Consider the following 19,335-nt stretch of genomic DNA (forward strand, 5'->3'; position numbering starts at 1 on the left):
GAACGATTTTGTCAGAGATGTCTAATAGTCTGTGAACCTTTATCACCACAAGCAGCAATGGAATCTTAACTATGGGGAAAGCCTCTAGAACACCAGTTTTCACCATGTTATTTACTGCAAGCTACTCATTTTCTTTCATCAATGTTGTTCTATCACCCACCTATGCAAAACAGCACATAGGGATGGAGTGAAAACCTTTACTTTTAAACTTCATTTGAATCCTGAAGCTAAAATTTTATTATTAGATGTAGCCAAGGGAAAGGCACACTCAAAGTGACACTGTCAGTTTAAGGAAGGGCTTTTAACCTTTGTTATTAGCAACACTTTTGATAACCAACAATAGTTTACTATTCACTATATCAAAAGTTTTGAATTTCACTTGGCCTAGGCAACACAATTAGACTGTTTAGCTCACTGTCTTGTTCACAGTCACTTGAGTATTTAAATTAAAACAAACAAACAAAAAAAAGACATTAAGTCACTGACTGATAAGTATGGGTCAAATCCTGGTCCCCTTGTACAACCAGAGTGGGAATCCCATTGACACAAGGGGAAAAAAAATCCTGCCTGCCTCCCACATATAGAGCAGCAACACAGATACTAGTGGCCACTAGTGTGGCCTCTGGGCTGCAGCAGCTCCATGGTCGCCTGCTGCAGCTTCATTCCACATAGGTAGAAGTGATGAGTGGTTAAGCCACTAGGATCTAGAGTATATTGAACCAGAGGAAGTCTCCAAAGACCACAGCTCCATTATATGGATTCCTGTATTCTGTCCCCCCTTTTACGCAAAGAGGGTTACGCAACACGCAGGGCACAGACCTATCCCCATGAGTCAGGATCTATATACAACAATACTCAGAAGAGAACGTTTTTGCTTTACAGGAATGTAAAGCTGGGTTGCACGGTTAGGTAAGCAAACTTTAAAGTTTTGGGGCTTCTCTTCAGAAAAGCTTCAAATTAACTAGTACTGTACAATGAATTTTCTTCATAACTATTTGTGAACATTCACGTTTTCTGAAAAACAAATCTTGTTTCCATTGTGATCAGGCTAACTTTAAGCCAGCAGATTTGCTAAAAGTTATTGATCAATTACAGTACAAGGTAAATGTCAACAGCTTTGACAAGAAAAAATTTAAAGGTAAATTTGATTCTTTAGTTTACGGGAAGAAAGTTTTAGGAAAAAAATCTTTAATTTTGTCCAACTTTTAAAAGTGTTCATATGCAAATCTGGAATTCTTTAATAGTATGATACAAATGCAAACTCAACAAGATGAGATTCATAAGTACAAAGGATTTTAAGAACAAAAGTTAACCTCTGTTTCTCTCAAACACCACAAAAACAAAATGGCAACCTGGTTGGGTTTTTATACAAAATAAATCACTTCTCATTCAGTATTTACAGATACAGGTCTTGCTACGTACATCAGACTACAATAATCAATTACAGTATCATGGCAGCTTTACCAGATTAATACTGTGAGAGGTATCTGAATTCATTTAAGAAATTAGCAAATAAAAATTGATTTAGGAGAGGAAGCACTAAGTCAGCTCTGACAGATAAAAATTAACTGGCCTAAATAAAACAGCTTTAAGTCATGCCAATCATGTTTGCCAATTATAAAAGGTGTGGGATACAAAGAAAACTAAGTGTTATACAGTTGGAATAGAGGGAATTTTAAAATGAGCACTATTGGCAAATGTTTATAAATGTATGGGTTTGACTGTAGCATCCTAGCATGTCAAGATGAATCAAAAAGCCTAAAATATTTTCAATATTAAACCAATTAAAGAGATTGTCCAAAAGCTCCCCTCTCGCAAGTTTTGAATTATATACAACAGTCAGGAAATGTTAAGTTACAAAATAGCACAGCACTCAGTTTTAACTGTTTAGAAGGTATTGAGTGGAAAGGCCCTAACAGCTTGGCATTAGCCAGATTTCACAAGAGTAGTATTACATTCCGATTTTTATAGTTAGCCAAAAATCGAATAGAATGACTACAACAAATGTACAAGGCCCATTCAAGAATACAATATCCTTCTTATTTATGGCAATGGTACATAAAACAAAGCCTACCTTTAGGGTTATGGTACCTACTGCTTCAAAATGGACTTACCTCAAGGCAATTTTTTTTTAAATTAACAAAATGAGCATTTTTTCCAATCACCATAAAGGAAGCAGGCAAAGAAAGCAATTTGTTTTCCTTTCAGATGTCTGACTTCAGACATTTGGACAGCTTAGGTATTCAATTCCTAAGAAAAAGATTCAATGTCAATTCACAGCACTTGTGTTTCCAGACGTCGTACTTCTTTTACCACAAGATCAATATTTATAATTGGGTTAAAGTACAAGGCCCAGTAAAACAGACAATTGCAGACAAACTGAGGAATAATGGGCCAAAAGATAGCAACAAAAAGACCCTGGGTTGACACTTTCCAGAAATGGCTCCACATTCTCTGAGGAATAGTCCTGGAAAAAAAAAAGAGCAATAGAATCATCTTTCTATAGAGAAGGTATTCTAGACATCGCTATTAAAACAAATGAATGAAGAAAAATACCTACGAGTAATCATTACAACATTAATTCAATCAGTGAGATGCCACCTAGTCTACTGCATTCTCACCAATTGCATCCTATGGTTCCAACAGATGCCTTGCAGGTGTAGCTCCTGTCCTGGCCTACTCAGATAAAATACTGCTACTGAGCCACAAGAATTCAGTAGTTTATAGCAAGTTAAGATATTTGCTTAAATAGAGAAAAAAATTATGTAGACTGTTCTCCACAAAGCCTACTCCGCCCTCCATTAGTAGAAAGATAACAAAAAACCATCCCGTCAAAACATTAACCTTCTTTTTGCCCATCCCCTCCAAGCACAGCATGAAAGTAGACACTAACGACTGCTCATTTCTATTCTAATAAAGCAATATTGATTCCATTCATTTTGGAAGACAAATTAGAACAGTGCTTGGTAAGCAGTAATTATTCCCACTCTCTAACTCTGTAACAGGTGATGAACATCTTAAGTAAAGCCTTAATAAATACCAGTAATCTAAATTTGAGAAAAAATAGCAATTCTTTGTAAGTAAACATCTTCCAAGAACTATTGTACTATACTGAATTTCCAAGCCAATTAGACTGTCTTAATTTGCATTGGATCTTTAGCATACACTCCTTACATTAAGATTGCCATAATAGAAACTTGAAGCTTTTTCCTGGAGAATTAACATTAGCGAATTTATGGGAAGCATCGCTTCTCGGTCTTCTGGCTAAGAGAGGTGAAAACACTGTATAGTACTAGTATTCAGAATCAACAGACGTACTGATTAAAAGTCACTCAAATGTCCATAAGTAAAATATCAATTACATTATTCACCAGCTGTGGTATACATCGATTCTGTGGGCAGATTCATCTAATACTTATTCACCTTGATGGTGCTGTTTCAACATGGTCATTTTAATGATCAAATTATGAAAATAACCAATTGTCACCATTTATCCCTGCCCCTCCCCAATCTTCAATAGCAACCATAAAAAATGGAAACAAACAATCTGAGCAAGACTTACTTCAGTTCCCTTCTTGACCAGAGCCTCCAAAAGGAGAATAACTCCAGAACAGAGAGCAACATGGCATTAACAATTATAAATCGTGATGTCCAATAGTGTATCTCCAACCAATCCCAAGCAAATTCAGCTATTAACTGATATGGCAAAAATGAGTACTTCACAATGAATTCTCTCCACTGTTTCCAAGTAGGATCCTTAAGGTCCTAAGGGGAAAAAATTAAAATCAATGGTCAAATTAATTACATACTAGTTCAGTTTACCTTTCATTGCTTTATGGCTTTTCCTTCATTGAAGGAAGTACCTTTGCTTCACTAAAGTTTTGCTAGCTAGTTAAATGGAAATTTTAAATTACCATCACACAAATTTTTAAGCGAGGGTGCAAATAAGTAAGTATACTCTACAAACAAGCACCAGATGCAGATATGGGTGAGATTCCTTTCAATGAGTACTAATCACTGAAGTGTTTAAAAAAAAATAAAGAAAGTCTTCATTATACTGGAATTAATGACTGAGTAGGTGTGTAAGCAGTTTAAGAGTTTAAAAACACAAGATTATAGAAAAGACACTGACATTTAAATCCAGGAAAGTCAATCTTAAAAATATACAGATGTGCACAGGAACTGCCATATCAGATTAGACAAATGATCACAGTTGCCAACTGTCACGTGGTAAACAAGCACCCTTTCACAATAAGCCAAAAATCAGGTTAATCCCATTTCAAAACAAGGCCAAAAAAGCCAATCCCAAAACAAGAACCCCAACACTCTGTGACTAGATCCCCCCGGCGTGCAGTCTGGTACTGTGCTGGGCATGCTGGGCACTCCTGACTCTCTCCCCGCTTGCCACTGCCCCTCCCCCCCTTATCCCTGCTTGCCGGGAGCTGATCAAAGAAGCAACAAGCTACAAGCCCAACAAGCCAAAAAAAAAAAACTAGCCAACAAGCAATCACAAGCCAATTAAGCCAAAACCAAGCCCAATTACTGCATTTTTTCCCCATAGGTTTGGCATGTCTACAAATGATCCATCTATTCCACAGTCTAGTTTCTAGTAGTGGCCATCAAAAGATGTTTCAAAGGAAGGAGTAAGAAAGCCTTTGATAGGCAGTTACAAAAATAAACTTGCCCTTAAGGAAACTTTTTTCATATCTAGTGCCAGAAATTGGTTCATGTCCTGAAATCATGAGGGTTTATTCTCATTTTCCATATCAATATTAAATCCTAATAAAAGCCTCAACTTTTGCCCCTGTAATGATTCAAACCTCCTTTCTTCTCTTTATGCCTATTTTATTGGATGTATTGATTTGGAATTAAGGACTGATATTGTATTCTCAATCTTAAAAGTTTCTCAGAAACTGAAGACAGTTAAGAATTCCATAGTGACACATGCCTCAGCAGAGTTTAAGTCACTGCTTCCCTGTGAAATCCATCTTTTCCCATCCACATGGGATTACAGGTCAACAGTCTCAAATATGGGAGCCTATAGTTAGGCACCTAAATTAATATTTAGGCTAATAAAATAAGTGATTTTCAAAGATGGGCACCCACAGCTGCCCAAGTCAATGGGAGCTGCAGGTGGTCAGCATTTCTTCAACTTGGGCCACATATTTAGGTTATCAATATTATAGGTGGGGGACAGTGACACCTATGGTTAAAGTGTTGGAGTGCTGGACAACCTTCCATCAGAAGGAACTGAAAACAGTCTTCTTTCTAACTTATCAATCCTAATGGTTAAAGTTTGGCTATTTTCTATTTGGGTCACTGCTTAAGACTGAAAAGGTTCAGCCATTTTCAAGGATAAGGTTAGGAAAAAATTAAGGTTTTTTACCAATGTTTAAACAAACAAGCAAGCAAGCAAACAACCCAAAACTTATAAGTCCTTTCAGTGAAAAGCTCTATCATCTTCATATTTTGAAGCAAGAACCTGAAATTTGACATCACGGTCACCCTGGCATCACAGAAGTGCTGTTTATCATCCCCAAGAAAATCTCTGTTTGGCTAAGTTACAAGCCTCTGAACAATTGCTATTTACACACGCAGAAAAGGCTTGTTGTGGTTTGGGGACCAAGTTCTCCAAATACTCCTTTTGTATTGGAGCATGCTCCAGCCCAGGGCTGCAGGGACTAGGAATGACTTGCCTGCAGCTTCTGCTCTTAACTGAGCACAGACTTAATGTATGGCTATACTGCAGTGTTTAATTTCTGGTTGAGTTGATCCCCTAACAATAGAAATGTAGGTACAGCAACATGAGGGGCTGGCTGCTCCAGTACAATCCCCTCTGGGACCCCAAACATGAACAAGGGGCAACTAGTCCTTTTGCCACATGTGCAGCTGAGGCTACACTTCTGTTTTTAGCGCACTAGCTCCAGTATGTCTCCTGAAGCTGGTAGTTATACCTTTCATCTCCAGAAAAAAAAACAAAAAAAAACCACAAGACAGACCCAGTGTCTTTCCTGTGCCCTCAGTACTCACCCTGGTGGGGCCCAGGCAGCACCGAGGAGGAAGAGCCTGGCTTGAATACAGAAGGTTGAATAGGGGTTATGGGAAGGAATAGATCAGTAACCAAGTCCTGAACCTTCAAAGTTGCTACAGAATTAAACTACATTACTGGCGGCAGCAGGCTGTTATCAGAGAGTGGGGAAGTAGTAAGTATTTTCAGGTGTGAATAGGCATTTATCTTAACAGCTTGTCTGAACAGTTTCAAAATTTGGTAGCAGAAAAAGGTGCCCACAGGCCAAATTTGAAGCGGACGACATTTGAGGATTTAAGGGAGGGGTGAAGGGACACAGAAGTAAAGTGGAATTGTGCTTCCAGACAGAAGACAACATTAACTAAGGAGTGGTTGTTGCCACTACAGGCTTTATTATAAATAAAATGGTTTTGGACAAAAGACGTGAAAGCTACCACCTCATTCCTTAGAGTTATTAAATAGATTTTATCCAGTATGCTAGGTAAACATATCATGTTTTTAAAGTAATTAGTTATTTAGAAAAATACACAGGAATCTTCAGATGAGATTTCTTTTAAAGTGCAAGCCACATGCGTTAAAAGAACAGACTGTAGTTAACACAAAACTGATCTTTAAAATACATGCATTTGTTACTGTAGTGCCCTTATAAATTACAATGGATTACTCCAATTCAGACTAATATTTATATTTTGTAAGAACACGTTTACACATATTCAAAGACCAGTAGAATATTTTTCTTTAAGCTCTAATGGAAAGTTTTTCAAAGGAATGTCAGTTTTTAAAACGGACTCCCAAACATTTAAGCAGTAAAGCCTAAATATGAAACTAACAATTGTTTTAAGTTGTCTAAGATGTCAAATGCAAATGAAAAAACAAAAGCCAAGTGAAGAGAGATTTTAAAAGTGCAAGACTTCAGAAATCTAATTAGTAATATACATAATTTAACTAGACATGGTCACTATTTGCTTTCACAAGATTTGCTCTTAAATATAGAAGTCCATCCGCCTTTCCATTTCTGGGCAAGGAATCGCTTGGTATGTCTAGTCTCATTTACCATTGATTAATGCACAATCTACACATGGAAACAAATGTTAAAAAGTGTTAAATTTGCAGAGTCAGGCATTCAAAAGTTAGAAAGTGCCTATGCTGGAGTTGCCCATGCAGCTTCAATTCTGCCCCCCTCAAATATTTTATGGAACAATATTGAATTACATGGTCAAATGCTATTTTTTCCCATGAGACTGCTATTTCATGAAGTGCTTATATATATATATATATTTTAAGTCAACCTGAGGCCAAGATGAAGCATGATTTTTTTTTTTTAACCTGAACGTTTAAAACTGCCTAACAGTAACCAATTAAGAACAGGGAGTTATAAACTGGAAGTGCTAGGCAACTTTAATAGCTGTTACACTATCAAAACCCTATACAGTAAGCTTGAGGATGAAACTTACTTAGCAGGGAAGTTTTTTTTGTTGTTTTTTTTTTTAAAAAAGCTATTATAAGACTGATAAGCAACGTGCTATGCATATCTGAAAAGTCAATTTTAAACACAAATGCTTAATTTAAAGCAATTGGCACAATGATAAATGTTTTAAACACTTACTAATAGTTTTGTGATAATATCTTCATATTCATCTTCTTGCACAGGGCATATTGTGTAGATGAACGGTAGAAATATTTCTGTGTAATCAAACAAGTATAGATACAACATACTGAGTCTTGGAGAGCTCTTTAGTGCATATAGTAGGAACAGTGACTTTCCTGGATTTACTGCCTGAAATGAATCAGAAGGTCAACAGTGAGACATACTACTATGAGAAGTCAGCTTTAGACTTTTCTGAAGTATTGTTATTTTGCTTTATGCAGTCATCGCTGAAAAGCATTTAGCATTGACAAACGTGACAGAAATCAAGTCATTAGTTTTTAAACTTAACAGTTTGCACACAGACTACTTCCCTGCCTTGCTTTCTTCTGAACTTTATGATTTTCTGGGCTTTTGCTGTGCAATATGCAACAGTACCTTTTACAGTTGCATCCATTGCCATACCAATCACATGAATCCTGTTTTTCATTCACCTTTGAGAGATTTTATTTGCATGTTATTCCTTGCACTATATTCAGACACTTATTGATCCCATTCTAAAGAATTAGATGTTTCTTTGTAGTTGCCTAAATAGTCTTTGAAAATATCTATTCTAAGTGACACGCTTCATTACTTTATAAAATTTACCTTGTATTCCCAAAGGTTCTGTGGTGGTTTAACTCCCAATGTTTTCACACGTTCCAATTCCATTATGATGGCTTTTCTATGGCTACTGTTCTCTATATGATAAGGAGTTTTTGTGAAATCTTCGTCTGTTATTGTTAGTAGAAGCCTACAAAATAAAATATTTCAAAAGGGTAAATACTGACAGCTCACATCTTCCGTAAGAGACACTATTTTAATTCTAACATAGTAATGAGATACTGAATCCCAAGATATCACCTTTAGAAATTATGTCCCATACCATACACTTTTAAACATACTAAAAGCCCCCAAATCCTATAAAATACCTTCTATGGTCTTATCATTGACAAGCTTGAATTAAAATCTTCTCTTACTCATTTTGTCCCCACATTTGGCAAACAAACAAGTTTTAAGCCAGGCAAGCCAACATAGCTTGCCTTTTATTCCTAGAGCTGTGCTCACACAATAACTAGAACTAACACCATGCTATAAGACAGGGGTCGGCAACCTTTCAGAAGTGGTGTGCTGAGTCTTAATTTATTCACTCTAATTTAAGGTTTCACGTGCCAGTCATACATTTTAACGTTTTTAAACTGTCTCTTTCTATAAGTCTATAATATATAACTAAATTATTGTTGTATGTAAAGTAAATAAGGTTTTTAAAATGTTTAAGAAACTTCATTTACAATTATATTAAAATGCAAAGCCCACCCAGACCAGTGGCCAGAACATGGGCAATGTGAGTGCCACTGAAAATCAGCTCGTGTGCCACCTTCGGCACCCGTGCCAGAGGTTGCCTACCCCTGCTATAAGATAAGCCACTACGCTTAGATAGGATCTTATGTTTTAAATCTGGGTTTCATGAAAATAAATCTGTTCTGTAATTTTAACTGGTTGTGTATCAATTTAGGATGGAAGAGTTATCATCTACAGGAGCACCAAGTTAAGAGGAAGAGTGAGGGAGAGGAGAGGAATCCAGAGAAATTACTTCCAAACAGAGGAGAACTAGAAGGTACATTGGGGAGGAGCAAGTCAGTGTGCAGCAGCAGTCAAAAAAGCCAACAATGTTAGGAGCTGTTAGGAAAGGGATAGAATAAGACAGAAAATATAATGCCACTATGTAAATCCATGGTAAGCACACACCTTGAATACTGTGTGCAGTTCTGGTCACCCTGTCTCAAAAAAGAGGTACAGAGAAGGGCAACAAAAATGATTAAGGGTATGGAACAGCTTCCATACGAGGAGAAATTAAAAAGATTGGGACTGTTCAGCTTGGAAAAGGGGGGATATGATTGAGGTCTATAAAATCATGAATGGTTTGGAGAATGTGAATAAGTAGTGTTATGCACCCCTTCACATAATAAGAATATGATAAATTAATAGACAGCAGGTTTAAAACAATAGGAAGTTCTTCACACGATGCGCAGTTAACTGTGGAACCCGTTGCCAGGGGATGTTGTGAAGACTGACACTATAACTGGGTTCAAAAGTGAAGGAGATAAATTCATGGAGGATAGGTCCATCAACGACTATTAGCCAAAATGGTAAGGGATGCAACCCCATGATCTGGATGTTGCTAAGTCTTTAACTCCAGAATCTGGGTCATTCGGTAACTGTCCAAATCCCTGTTGTAGAGACCTAGTAACATTTTACTTATAATCTTTCCTGACTATAAGCTATAAAAACTGTAAAACAAAGAAAAAAAATCACATACTTAGTATTAACACCCATTATCAGAATTATGTCAATTAAATTGAGGGTTGAAACATCCTTTGGTACCAGAATGTTTGATCACCTCAGACACACGATCTTGACATTTCATTACATATATAGTATGCAAAAGGAAGTCTATCCAATTAAATGGTTCTATGATGGCTGCTCTTGTCAGTTTGAGATTGTATTTTCCTCACCTTCCATTCACTAATAAAAATCTCTCTCTATACAGGGAAGCCCAAGGACCCAGCTGTTCTAGCCAAAGAATCACCTCTTCAGGAGTCCATTTAGCAACAGGTTTGTGGACAAGAAGATCATCTTCATATTCTCTGCTGCTCCAATGATACCCAAGCAAAACCACCTACAAAACAGCCAATAGATTCTTTTGGAATGTAGTATAAACGTCATTGACTAAGTTTGGATCCAATGTTTGAAAGTCTTGCAGGTTTGATGAGGTACACTCAAATACCACAACAAATACAAATTTGAGTAAAATCTCCAAATTCTCAACTTCTCCCACCCCCATTTATTATCCATCCACAGTTGGCACTGAAATCTATAGTTAACACCAACTCCACCACTCCCCCCCAAAAATATATATATTTGTCATTACTTTTCTGGAGAGCTTAAATTAAATGCTGATGGTGTTTGTCAATGATTTAAAACCATCAAGATGGTTTTCCATGTTTATCTGGAAAATGCATGGGGATGAAACTTACTGCCACACAAGTTAAAGCTGTCAGAACTCCAGAGAAAAACCCCCCTCCTCGGGGATTAATTCTTCTCACATTTGGAGGTGCAGAAATCTGATCATTTCCATGTTTTTGGAAGGCTTCAAGGCTATGAGCTACATCACTGTTTTGCCGAATGTCTTCTTTTCTCTGTTCAATGGCATCAGGAAATAGCTTTTCAATAGCATCCCTGGAGAAACACATATCAGTCACTACAATATTTCACTGAGTCTATCCAAGTCTACAGCACCGAGAACTAGGACTCAGCTGCAAAGCGTATTTTACAGCTTATTAGTTACATATTAAGTTTTGAGTGAAAGGAGGTTTAGGCAATCAACATTAGTTAAAAGTTGAATAAAAGGTTTTTGTACACAGACATTAAATTTAAGGTTCACTATAAAGAAATATGTGACAAGAAAAACTGAAGTTTATACAATAACCACTATTCTAAATTTAGATAGTCAGGATATACCTTAGTACTTCTGAAAGACAGCTAATAGGTTGTTATTCAATAGCAGTGGCCAAGTCCAACAGTAAAGGCTAAAATCAACAGTGGTAGACTATTTAACTGAATATTGTTTACACAGCTCAGAAAATTGCTTTCTTAAAAAATGCAATAAAAGAGGTTGTATGTAACTCAAAACACCAGCAAGTACTTAATGAATCAATACTTCTAGCATTGTGCTGTAATGAGATCAGAATTTATTCCAAGGAACTAAAACGGTACTCGCATTAATACCACTGATCATTCAAAACTAGAATTATTTCTAGTTGTGATATGTTGTTAAGAACTATTAAAAGTGAGGGGGGGGGAAATTAAGGCATTTAAAAAAAAAATCTGAAAAGAAAATTCAGAGATCCATTCCAAAATACAGAAGTGATTACTTGAACAGTTCAGAACAATTACATATTGTGAGAGACTGCAAGCCTTAAAGTCTGCAAGAAAGCTCTGATTACGGAGTGGTTTTAAAAGTATATAGCGAAAAACAAGCAACAATGTATGTGTCTTTGCTTTTAGAAAGACCAAATAGATGCATTACAATCACCTGAGGAGGATGTTGACCTTGGGGAATCCTTCCCACTTTTCTCTGCATTCTGGACACTCATTCTTCTTAGAGGATACCCACCACAAGGCTAGGCAATGTCTACAGAAACTATGACCACAGTTCAAGGTGGTAGGATTCACCAGAATATCATAACAGCAGTGGCAAGAGAACTCACTAACTGAAATCAGATGGCTGATCTCAGGAGCAGCATCTGCTTTAACTTTCAACTTCTCATTCTCTCTTTGTAACTTCACATCTTCCTCCATTTTCCCTTTGTGCATCAGATCACCAGAAAGCACACTCCAAGTCTTTAAATCATGTGAGGCATTATTAATTCTGCAAAACAATGAAAAAGACAATTATTTTCTCCTTAACAAAACCTAAAGAAGTATTAGAAGCAGCATTAATACAATGACCAAATTTTCCATGTGACATGTAACGTTATATCCTCGATGTTTTAGCTCAAATTCACCAATTTTTTTTTATCATTTTGCTAGAGTATCAATTCTAGCAGATGTAGCATCACCTTCTACCTTCTCTCAATTATAATACATCCAGTACAGACTACAATCAAAAGCAGACTCTGGATGTACCCAACTAAAATAGCTGAAACCCTAAGTCCTTGTCATTTTCTTGCCCTTTATTTATCTTCAGATACAAAATAACCAACACCACAACAAAAATCTGTAAGCACCTGCCAAGACAAGATCAAAGGTGAATTTGTTTTATTTTAGCAAACTATGTATTTAATCAAATCACCATGTTAAGCAACACCTAAAAAGTTTAACCTAAAAATATTGCACATGTGGTATACTATGATAAAATTTCCTCTGCCCATTCCCATGTAGAGTCCCCAGCCTCCTACAGAGGCAGACTCCATAAAATAAATGTAGCTCTGTGCAAGGGCTGGCTAGTATAGACTTCAGTGGAGAATAGGGGCCCAATTAGCTTCCCTAACAATGATTAGATGGTCACAGTGCAACGGGGCACGTATCTCCCCAGCAAAAACAGTGACTTTAATTTTCTACTGTCTCACCATTTCAGAAGACCTATTCTATTGAGGTAAAGTTCAGTGGGAAGACCAAGCAGTCAGATCTATTTCGGGGGGCGGGGGGATTGGGGTGAGATCAAACAGATTGCTCAGATTACCAGTCATCTTTCACATTTTATTTTTTCAGGTGCTCTTCAAGTTTTCTTCTATTTGCAGTTATTGATGCAGCAAATGACATGGGCGTCAGCGCAGGGCCTCAGGCAGCAGCACAAGGGCCGGGCTTTGGGGTGCAGACAGCGGGCCGGAGGTCACAGCTCAGCCAGGTACCACGGCACAGCCCGCGCGTGGAGCCCCGGCCCCTGAGGCAGCGGCCCACACTACCGCTCCCCGGCCCCTCACTCGGGGGCGGCTGGGCTGAGCCTGCCCTGCCTGGCGCCCTCTCGCGGGGACTCCCCCCTCCCCGGAACCAGGAGCCTCCTGGCGGGGGCACGTGCAGCCCCCGAGCACAGCGCAGCCCCGGCTCCTACGCGAACGGGCCACGGCACCGAGGACGCGCTCGGGGCCCGCTCGGGGAGCGGCGAGGCCAGGCCCTGGGAAACCAGCCCCCGCCCGGCGCGCGCGCCCCGCCATCACTCACTGCTCCTGATGATCTCCATCCCCGCAGCCCGCACCAGCCCGGCCGGAGCCCCGCTCCGCAGCGTCCTAAACCCGGCTCTGCCCGCGCCGAGCACTTCCGGAAACAACCCTCCTCCCCCGCCGGGCACGTGAGCGCTCACGTGAGCGGCCCCACTCGGGAGGCGGGCGGGGACAGCTGCCATGTTGTCCCTGGGGCGCCCGTGAGGCGGGGCGGTTTTAGGGGGTTCGTGTTTAGTGGCTTCGCAGGCGCAGCCGCGCTCGAAGTTCCGCAGCGCGAGCCAGGCGGCTGCCGTACCCCCGGCTCCTCGGGGAGCCGCAGCCCACGCAGCGGTACCACCAGCCCTTCTGCTGGCGGCATCGCTATTGATAGTTGCACCCCGCGGATTCCCTCAGCCCATGGCGCTCTCCCGGGGCCCTTCCTCCTGCCCCCGTTTAGCCCTAAGCCCCTCACTTCTCCCTGAAGCTCCGGCTTTTGCCCTCCCAGGATCCCCAGGCAGGAATCACACCTGACCGCCCCTGTCTCCACAGTGGCTGCAGGGTCCCCTTCATTTTCAGGTAAATGAGGGGCTTGCTATAAGAATATTTTACATTGTTATTTGTCTGCTGAGTGTCCTTATCGAGGTACAGCAGAGGAACTAGGCCCAGAAGTAACAAAGACTCACGTGAGAACCCTTGCCACAGGGCACAAAGAGGGGGGCAATACAGAAATAAAAATGGGAGACTGGGACATGTCATTATGCTGGAAGTGGTTCCCACCATCAGCAGGTGTGCTTTATACAGGGAGTGAGTGCCCTAAGTGTATGGAAGCTTGATCCAATGAAGGGGCTGACCCAAAAAAGGACAAACCTCAAGCATGAGCAAAGTTAAGCCGTTGCAGCAGAAATTTAAAACTAAACTAACACAAAGCTCTAGTATAGGGAATAGTCCTACACTGGTACACCAACCAGCTGAGAGTAGCATTTTTTTCCATCTGTTAATTTCTGTGATTCTAAGAGCAGTAGGAGCAGAAAGAGAGCAGAATAAGTGTCTAAGGGCTGCTGTGTCATAGAGTTAGGTCAACCTAACTAGCTCATCCAGCCCTGTGAAAAATTTCATACCCTCTGCAATTTAGGTAAGCAAACCTAAGCCCCTGCAAAGATGCTGCTAGATCAATGGAAGCATTCTTACAGCAGCCTAGCTACTGCATCTCAGAGAGATGGATTTACCAGACAAACCCCTTCCATAGTGTAGTACAGGGGTAGGCAACCTATGGCACAGGTGCTGAAGGCAGCACGCGAGCTGATTTTCAGTGGCACTCACACTGCCCAGGTCCTGGCCACCGGTCCGGGCGGCTCTGCATTTTAATTTTAAATGAAGCTTCTTAAACATTTAAAAACCCTTATTTACTTTCCATACAACAATAGTTTAGTTATATATTATAGACTTATAGAAAGATTTCTAAAAACGTTAAAAGGCACTTGAAACCTTAAATTAGAGTGAATATATGAAGACTCGGCACATCACTTCTGAAAGGTTGCCGACCCCTGGTGTAGTAAGTATCTACAGGCTGCATCAGTGCAAGTGCAGCTGTAGCATTTCTACTATAGCAGTGGTTCTCAAACTTTTTGTATTGGTGACCCCTTTCACACAGCAAGCCTCTAAGTGTGACACCCCCCCCCAATTAAATTCAGGTTTTTAATGTAATTTAATTTTAATTTAAAGGGGCTCGGGGCTGACAGCCCCCTGTGCATGGCGGGGCCGGGGGCTATCAGACCCTGACCCCCGCATATAACCACCTCATGACCCTCCCCATTTTATCAACCCCTGTACTGTAGCCATACCTTCACAGTGAGAATGAATAGGTTTAACGCACTGTGTTGTAGGGAGAAAAGAAGAGAACAAAGGAAAAACTAAAAAATGGAAGAGAGATTTTGACAGCTATGGATTGTTATGGATTTGGCTCAATGGAGAAGAGGAAGCTGGAGGAAACAAAGCATATACTTACTGTCCCTGTAGTAAGGATGAAGAGGGATTTCCCACTCCCCAAATGACAGAAGTATTTCACAAACATACACTGTTCTAGAAAAATACATGTCTGCCTTGTAAGTAATAGCCATCTTCAATATATAAGGTGGCAATTATCTGCCATATGATACATTTGTACAAGAGTGGGAAATGGAAACGTGGTCTAGCACCTCAGAGCAAACATCCACCTGCTTCAACACATGCACTGAAATCTTAGTTGTCCACACTGACAGCAAATTAATTTTTCAAGTTTCCAGCAAGATGAAAATTAATCAGGAAGTTTACATCTATTGCTGAGGTATAATGTTAATTTAAACATAGATTAAAGTTTGCTGTATGAAAGTGAACTATAATTGGAAAAAAATATTTTGCTTTTAATTCTACAGAATATGTCTAAAGATATCCTTACACTTCTTACTGGCTTTTCCTTTCCACAACACTGAACATACCCCTTCAATCCCACCATAGTTCTGTTTTTTTCAATGTAGAGAGACTGAAGTCTGGGGTTTTGAGTCTCTTAAAAAATGCCTTATCTTTGTCAAACTGCTCTAGTGTAAGTCATCTGGAAAGCTTTTTTACCTGAGACCAGAAGAAGAGACCAACTTGCAGTTAAGCATATCAAGGAGAACAGAGGAAAAAAAGCACCACATGGCAGAGAATCATATGGATGAGTCAGTGAGAGAAAAAGGAACGATATGGAGGGAAGAGGGCGAGACAATGAAGAGTAAAATGAAATAGGATTTCCCCCCGCCCCAAGATCAATGCATTGAAGAGAGTTAAAATCTCTTTAATATTACTTTCCAAGGGTACCAATTGCCATAGAGATGTAGCCCACAGAAAGGGAGAGGAGGTGGACCGTGCGTTAGTCATCTCTTTTCTAAGTTGATGAAAGTTTAGAACATTTACAACATTGTGGTAAAAATGCTGCACTAGCACTCCCACAGTTGCCAGGAAAAAATGGGCAACAGGATTTGGAGCTACTACTTTAAATCCTGGGATCAAATCTAGACCTAGCCAGGACAAAGTGCTATCCAATGACTGTTAAATTAGTAGTGCAAAAGTTATCTATTTAACATAATAGAATCACAACAACGGTACTTCCTTCTCTCTCACCACCTCATAGAAATGAAAAATGAAATCCAATAAGAGCTAGAATTCCTACACTAAACAAACCTTATCTATCTCAGTCCTTCTCTAATAGGTGGGCAAACAGATAGGCAAATTGATGGTACACCCACATCTTGAATACTGTGTACAGATGTAGTCTCCTCATCTCAAAAAAGATATACTGGCACTAGAAGAGGTTCAGAGAAGAGCAACTAAAATGATTAAGGGTTTGGAATGGGTCCCATATGATGAGAGATTAAAGAGGCAAGGACTTTTCAGTTTGGAAAAGAGGAGACTAAGGGGGATATGATAGAGGTATATAAAATCATGAGTGATGTGGAGAAAGTAGATAAGGAAAAGTTATTTACTTATTCCCATAATACAAGAACTAGGGGTCACCAAATGAAATTAATGGGTAGCAGGTTTAAAACAAATAAAAGGAAGTTCTTCACACAGTGCACAGTCAACTTGTGGAACTCCTTGCCTGAGGAGGTTGTGAAGGCTAGGACTATAACAGCGTATAAAAGAGAACTGGATAAATTCATGGAGGTTAAGTCTATTAATGGCTATTAGCCAGGATGGGTAAGGAATGGTGTCCCTAGCCTTTGTTTGTCAGAGGGTGGAGATGGATGGCAGGAGAGAGATCACTTAATCATTACCTGTTAGGCTCACTCCTTCTGAGGCACCTGGCATTGGCCACTGTCGGCAGACAGGATACTGGGTTAGATGGACCTTTGGTCTGACCCAGTACAGCCGTTCTTATGTTTTATAGTATACACAGAAAATAAATATGTTCAACCTTTATTTTATACATAGCAAACTATAAAGGAAACATGCAAAAAAGAAAATGTATACTGAAATAACATGAAAGTAAAAAAGTAATTATGAACTGACAATGTTAAAAAGCTTTATAAGACAACAAGAAAATATACTTCAAAAACTTACTATTAATTTTCTGTGCAATCTTATTTAGATCTCTGTATCCTAAAAGGTCAAGGCATCTAAAAATGGAAAGAAAAAACTCATCTCTGTCCTTTCCAGCCTTATACCTTCCCTTCTCTAATGAGTTCCACCCCAGTATGTGGCCCATCTGTGAGGCTTTCCCTACTTGGTTAAAGTTATCTTTGTTATTTATTTGTATTGAGGAAGCACCCATGATCCCCACTCATGGGCCAGGATCTGATTGTGCCAGGAACTGAACAACAGATGATTAAAAAAATTATATCAGTCCCTGCCCCCAAAACGCTTACAGTTAAGGCCCTCTTCTGCAAACACTTAACATGCATGTGTAACTTTATTACTGTGAGAGGTCCCATTGATTTACAGGGGATCCTCACAGTAGTAAAGTCAAGCATAAAAATGTTTGCAGGATTGTGAGCTAACTCAGCTAAGCACTATATTATGAGATCTATCCACTCAATTCTAGTGAAAAAGGAATAATACCTTAAGAAGGAATTAAAGGCCTTTGCAATTCTGATGGGATTTAAATGTTCACCCTATTGTGTATTGCAAGTGCATAGCTCAATCCTGTAAATACTTACTCATGAATATTATTATTTACTCATGTGAGTAAATATGAGTGGAAGATCAGGGTCTTAATTGTGTTGAACAAACTTGGTTTTGAGAGCGAGAGAATGAAAGATCCAATTCTGATTGTTTTAAGTCATTTATCCCAAATCTTTACTCAAGATAGCCCTCAGAAGGGCTAAATCAAATCTTGTGTCCCAATTTAAAATGCTGCTTTTTAAATTCATAAAAATTAACAGGATATAATAAAAATCATAGGTGTTTGAAACACCTTTCTGTAACTTGTTTCTATGAGAAAGCAAAACCTATATGGAAAAATATACATAAAAAACAAAACACACCATATACTTTTACAAATATGAAAAGACTAGGGCCTTGATCCTGAAACCCTTATGTCTATGCAAAGCTCCACTAGTCAATCTGCAGGACTGAAACATTAGAAGTCAATGGGGCTCCATCTGGAATCATATTACAAAATTAAACTTAATTGACTTCAATAAAACTACTCATAGTGCATAAAATTAAATTCACACTTAAGCCTTTACAGGTTCAGGGCTGTAATTTGTAAAGAAAAGAAGTCTGTCAACAAATTGCAAAGTTAAATGATCTATTTCAGAGACCAAAGTTTCTTAAAAACTAGGCACTAATAATCCTGTATAAAATATGTATCCATAAACATAATTTTGGCGTAAAAAATCAAACAAGACCAAAAAAAGACCATATAGCCCCCCACTAAAAATACATACTCTACTCAAAAAGATTCTACATATGAAAAAAAAAATTGAGGATCATGTGACAAGCATTATAGAAAATCAGTCACATCAATCCATCAGCATAGATTAAATCAAGAGTCATTTAGGCCCAGGAACACATGTATTTTTTCAACTCTTAATATCAGAATCCAAATGATCACTATTCAGATATCACAGCAATAAATTTGGATTCAAGGACCCTTTTAAACCTTAATCTAGTAAAACACAAAATCCCAAATCTAGCAATGCAATTAAGTCAACGGGGCTCCATATGAGTGCTAGGGTCCACATGTATGCATCACATTTCAGGATTAGGACCTAAGGCTCAGATTTTGGAAAGAATAGGATTCATGCTCCAGGTGCTTTTGAAAATCCCACTAGCCATCTTTAGGCAACTAAATTCCTTTAAAAATCTGGCCCTAAGAAACTACTTTAATACTTAAAAGAAAGAAAGAGTTCAAACACCATGAATCAAGTACATAATATTTCTCAAAGTTAAATTTTATTTGATTTTAACCATAGTTGACTGATTCCTTTTTAGTTCAATCAAAACAAATAAATTAAAGACAC

General features: G+C 38.9%; 1 protein-coding gene across 3 annotated transcripts; it reads right to left on the bottom strand.

The window, feature by feature from the left end:
• Positions 1-1,171: 1,171 nt before the first annotated feature.
• Positions 1,172-17,472, bottom strand: BFAR (bifunctional apoptosis regulator). 3 transcript variants are annotated; one of them, XM_039491479.1, is made up of 8 exons: positions 17,432-17,472; positions 11,749-12,084; positions 10,691-10,892; positions 10,169-10,332; positions 8,262-8,406; positions 7,635-7,805; positions 3,563-3,765; positions 1,172-2,467 (listed from the first exon to the last, which is right to left on the bottom strand). In XM_039491479.1, the coding sequence occupies exons 2-8, from the start codon at positions 12,027-12,029 to the stop codon at positions 2,275-2,277; spliced, it is 1,359 nt and encodes a 452-aa protein (XP_039347413.1). In that variant the 5' UTR covers positions 12,030-12,084; positions 17,432-17,472; the 3' UTR covers positions 1,172-2,274. The 3 variants fall into 3 exon arrangements, with proteins under 3 accessions (XP_039347413.1, XP_039347410.1, XP_039347411.1); XM_039491476.1 differs by lacking the exon at positions 17,432-17,472 and adding an exon at positions 13,377-13,570; XM_039491477.1 differs by lacking the exon at positions 17,432-17,472 and adding an exon at positions 12,898-13,068.
• Between the last annotated feature and the right edge of the window lie 1,863 nt (positions 17,473-19,335).

This window comes from Mauremys reevesii, linkage group 10, assembly GCF_016161935.1.
Source record: "Mauremys reevesii isolate NIE-2019 linkage group 10, ASM1616193v1, whole genome shotgun sequence".
Lineage (NCBI taxonomy): Eukaryota > Metazoa > Chordata > Testudines > Geoemydidae > Mauremys > Mauremys reevesii.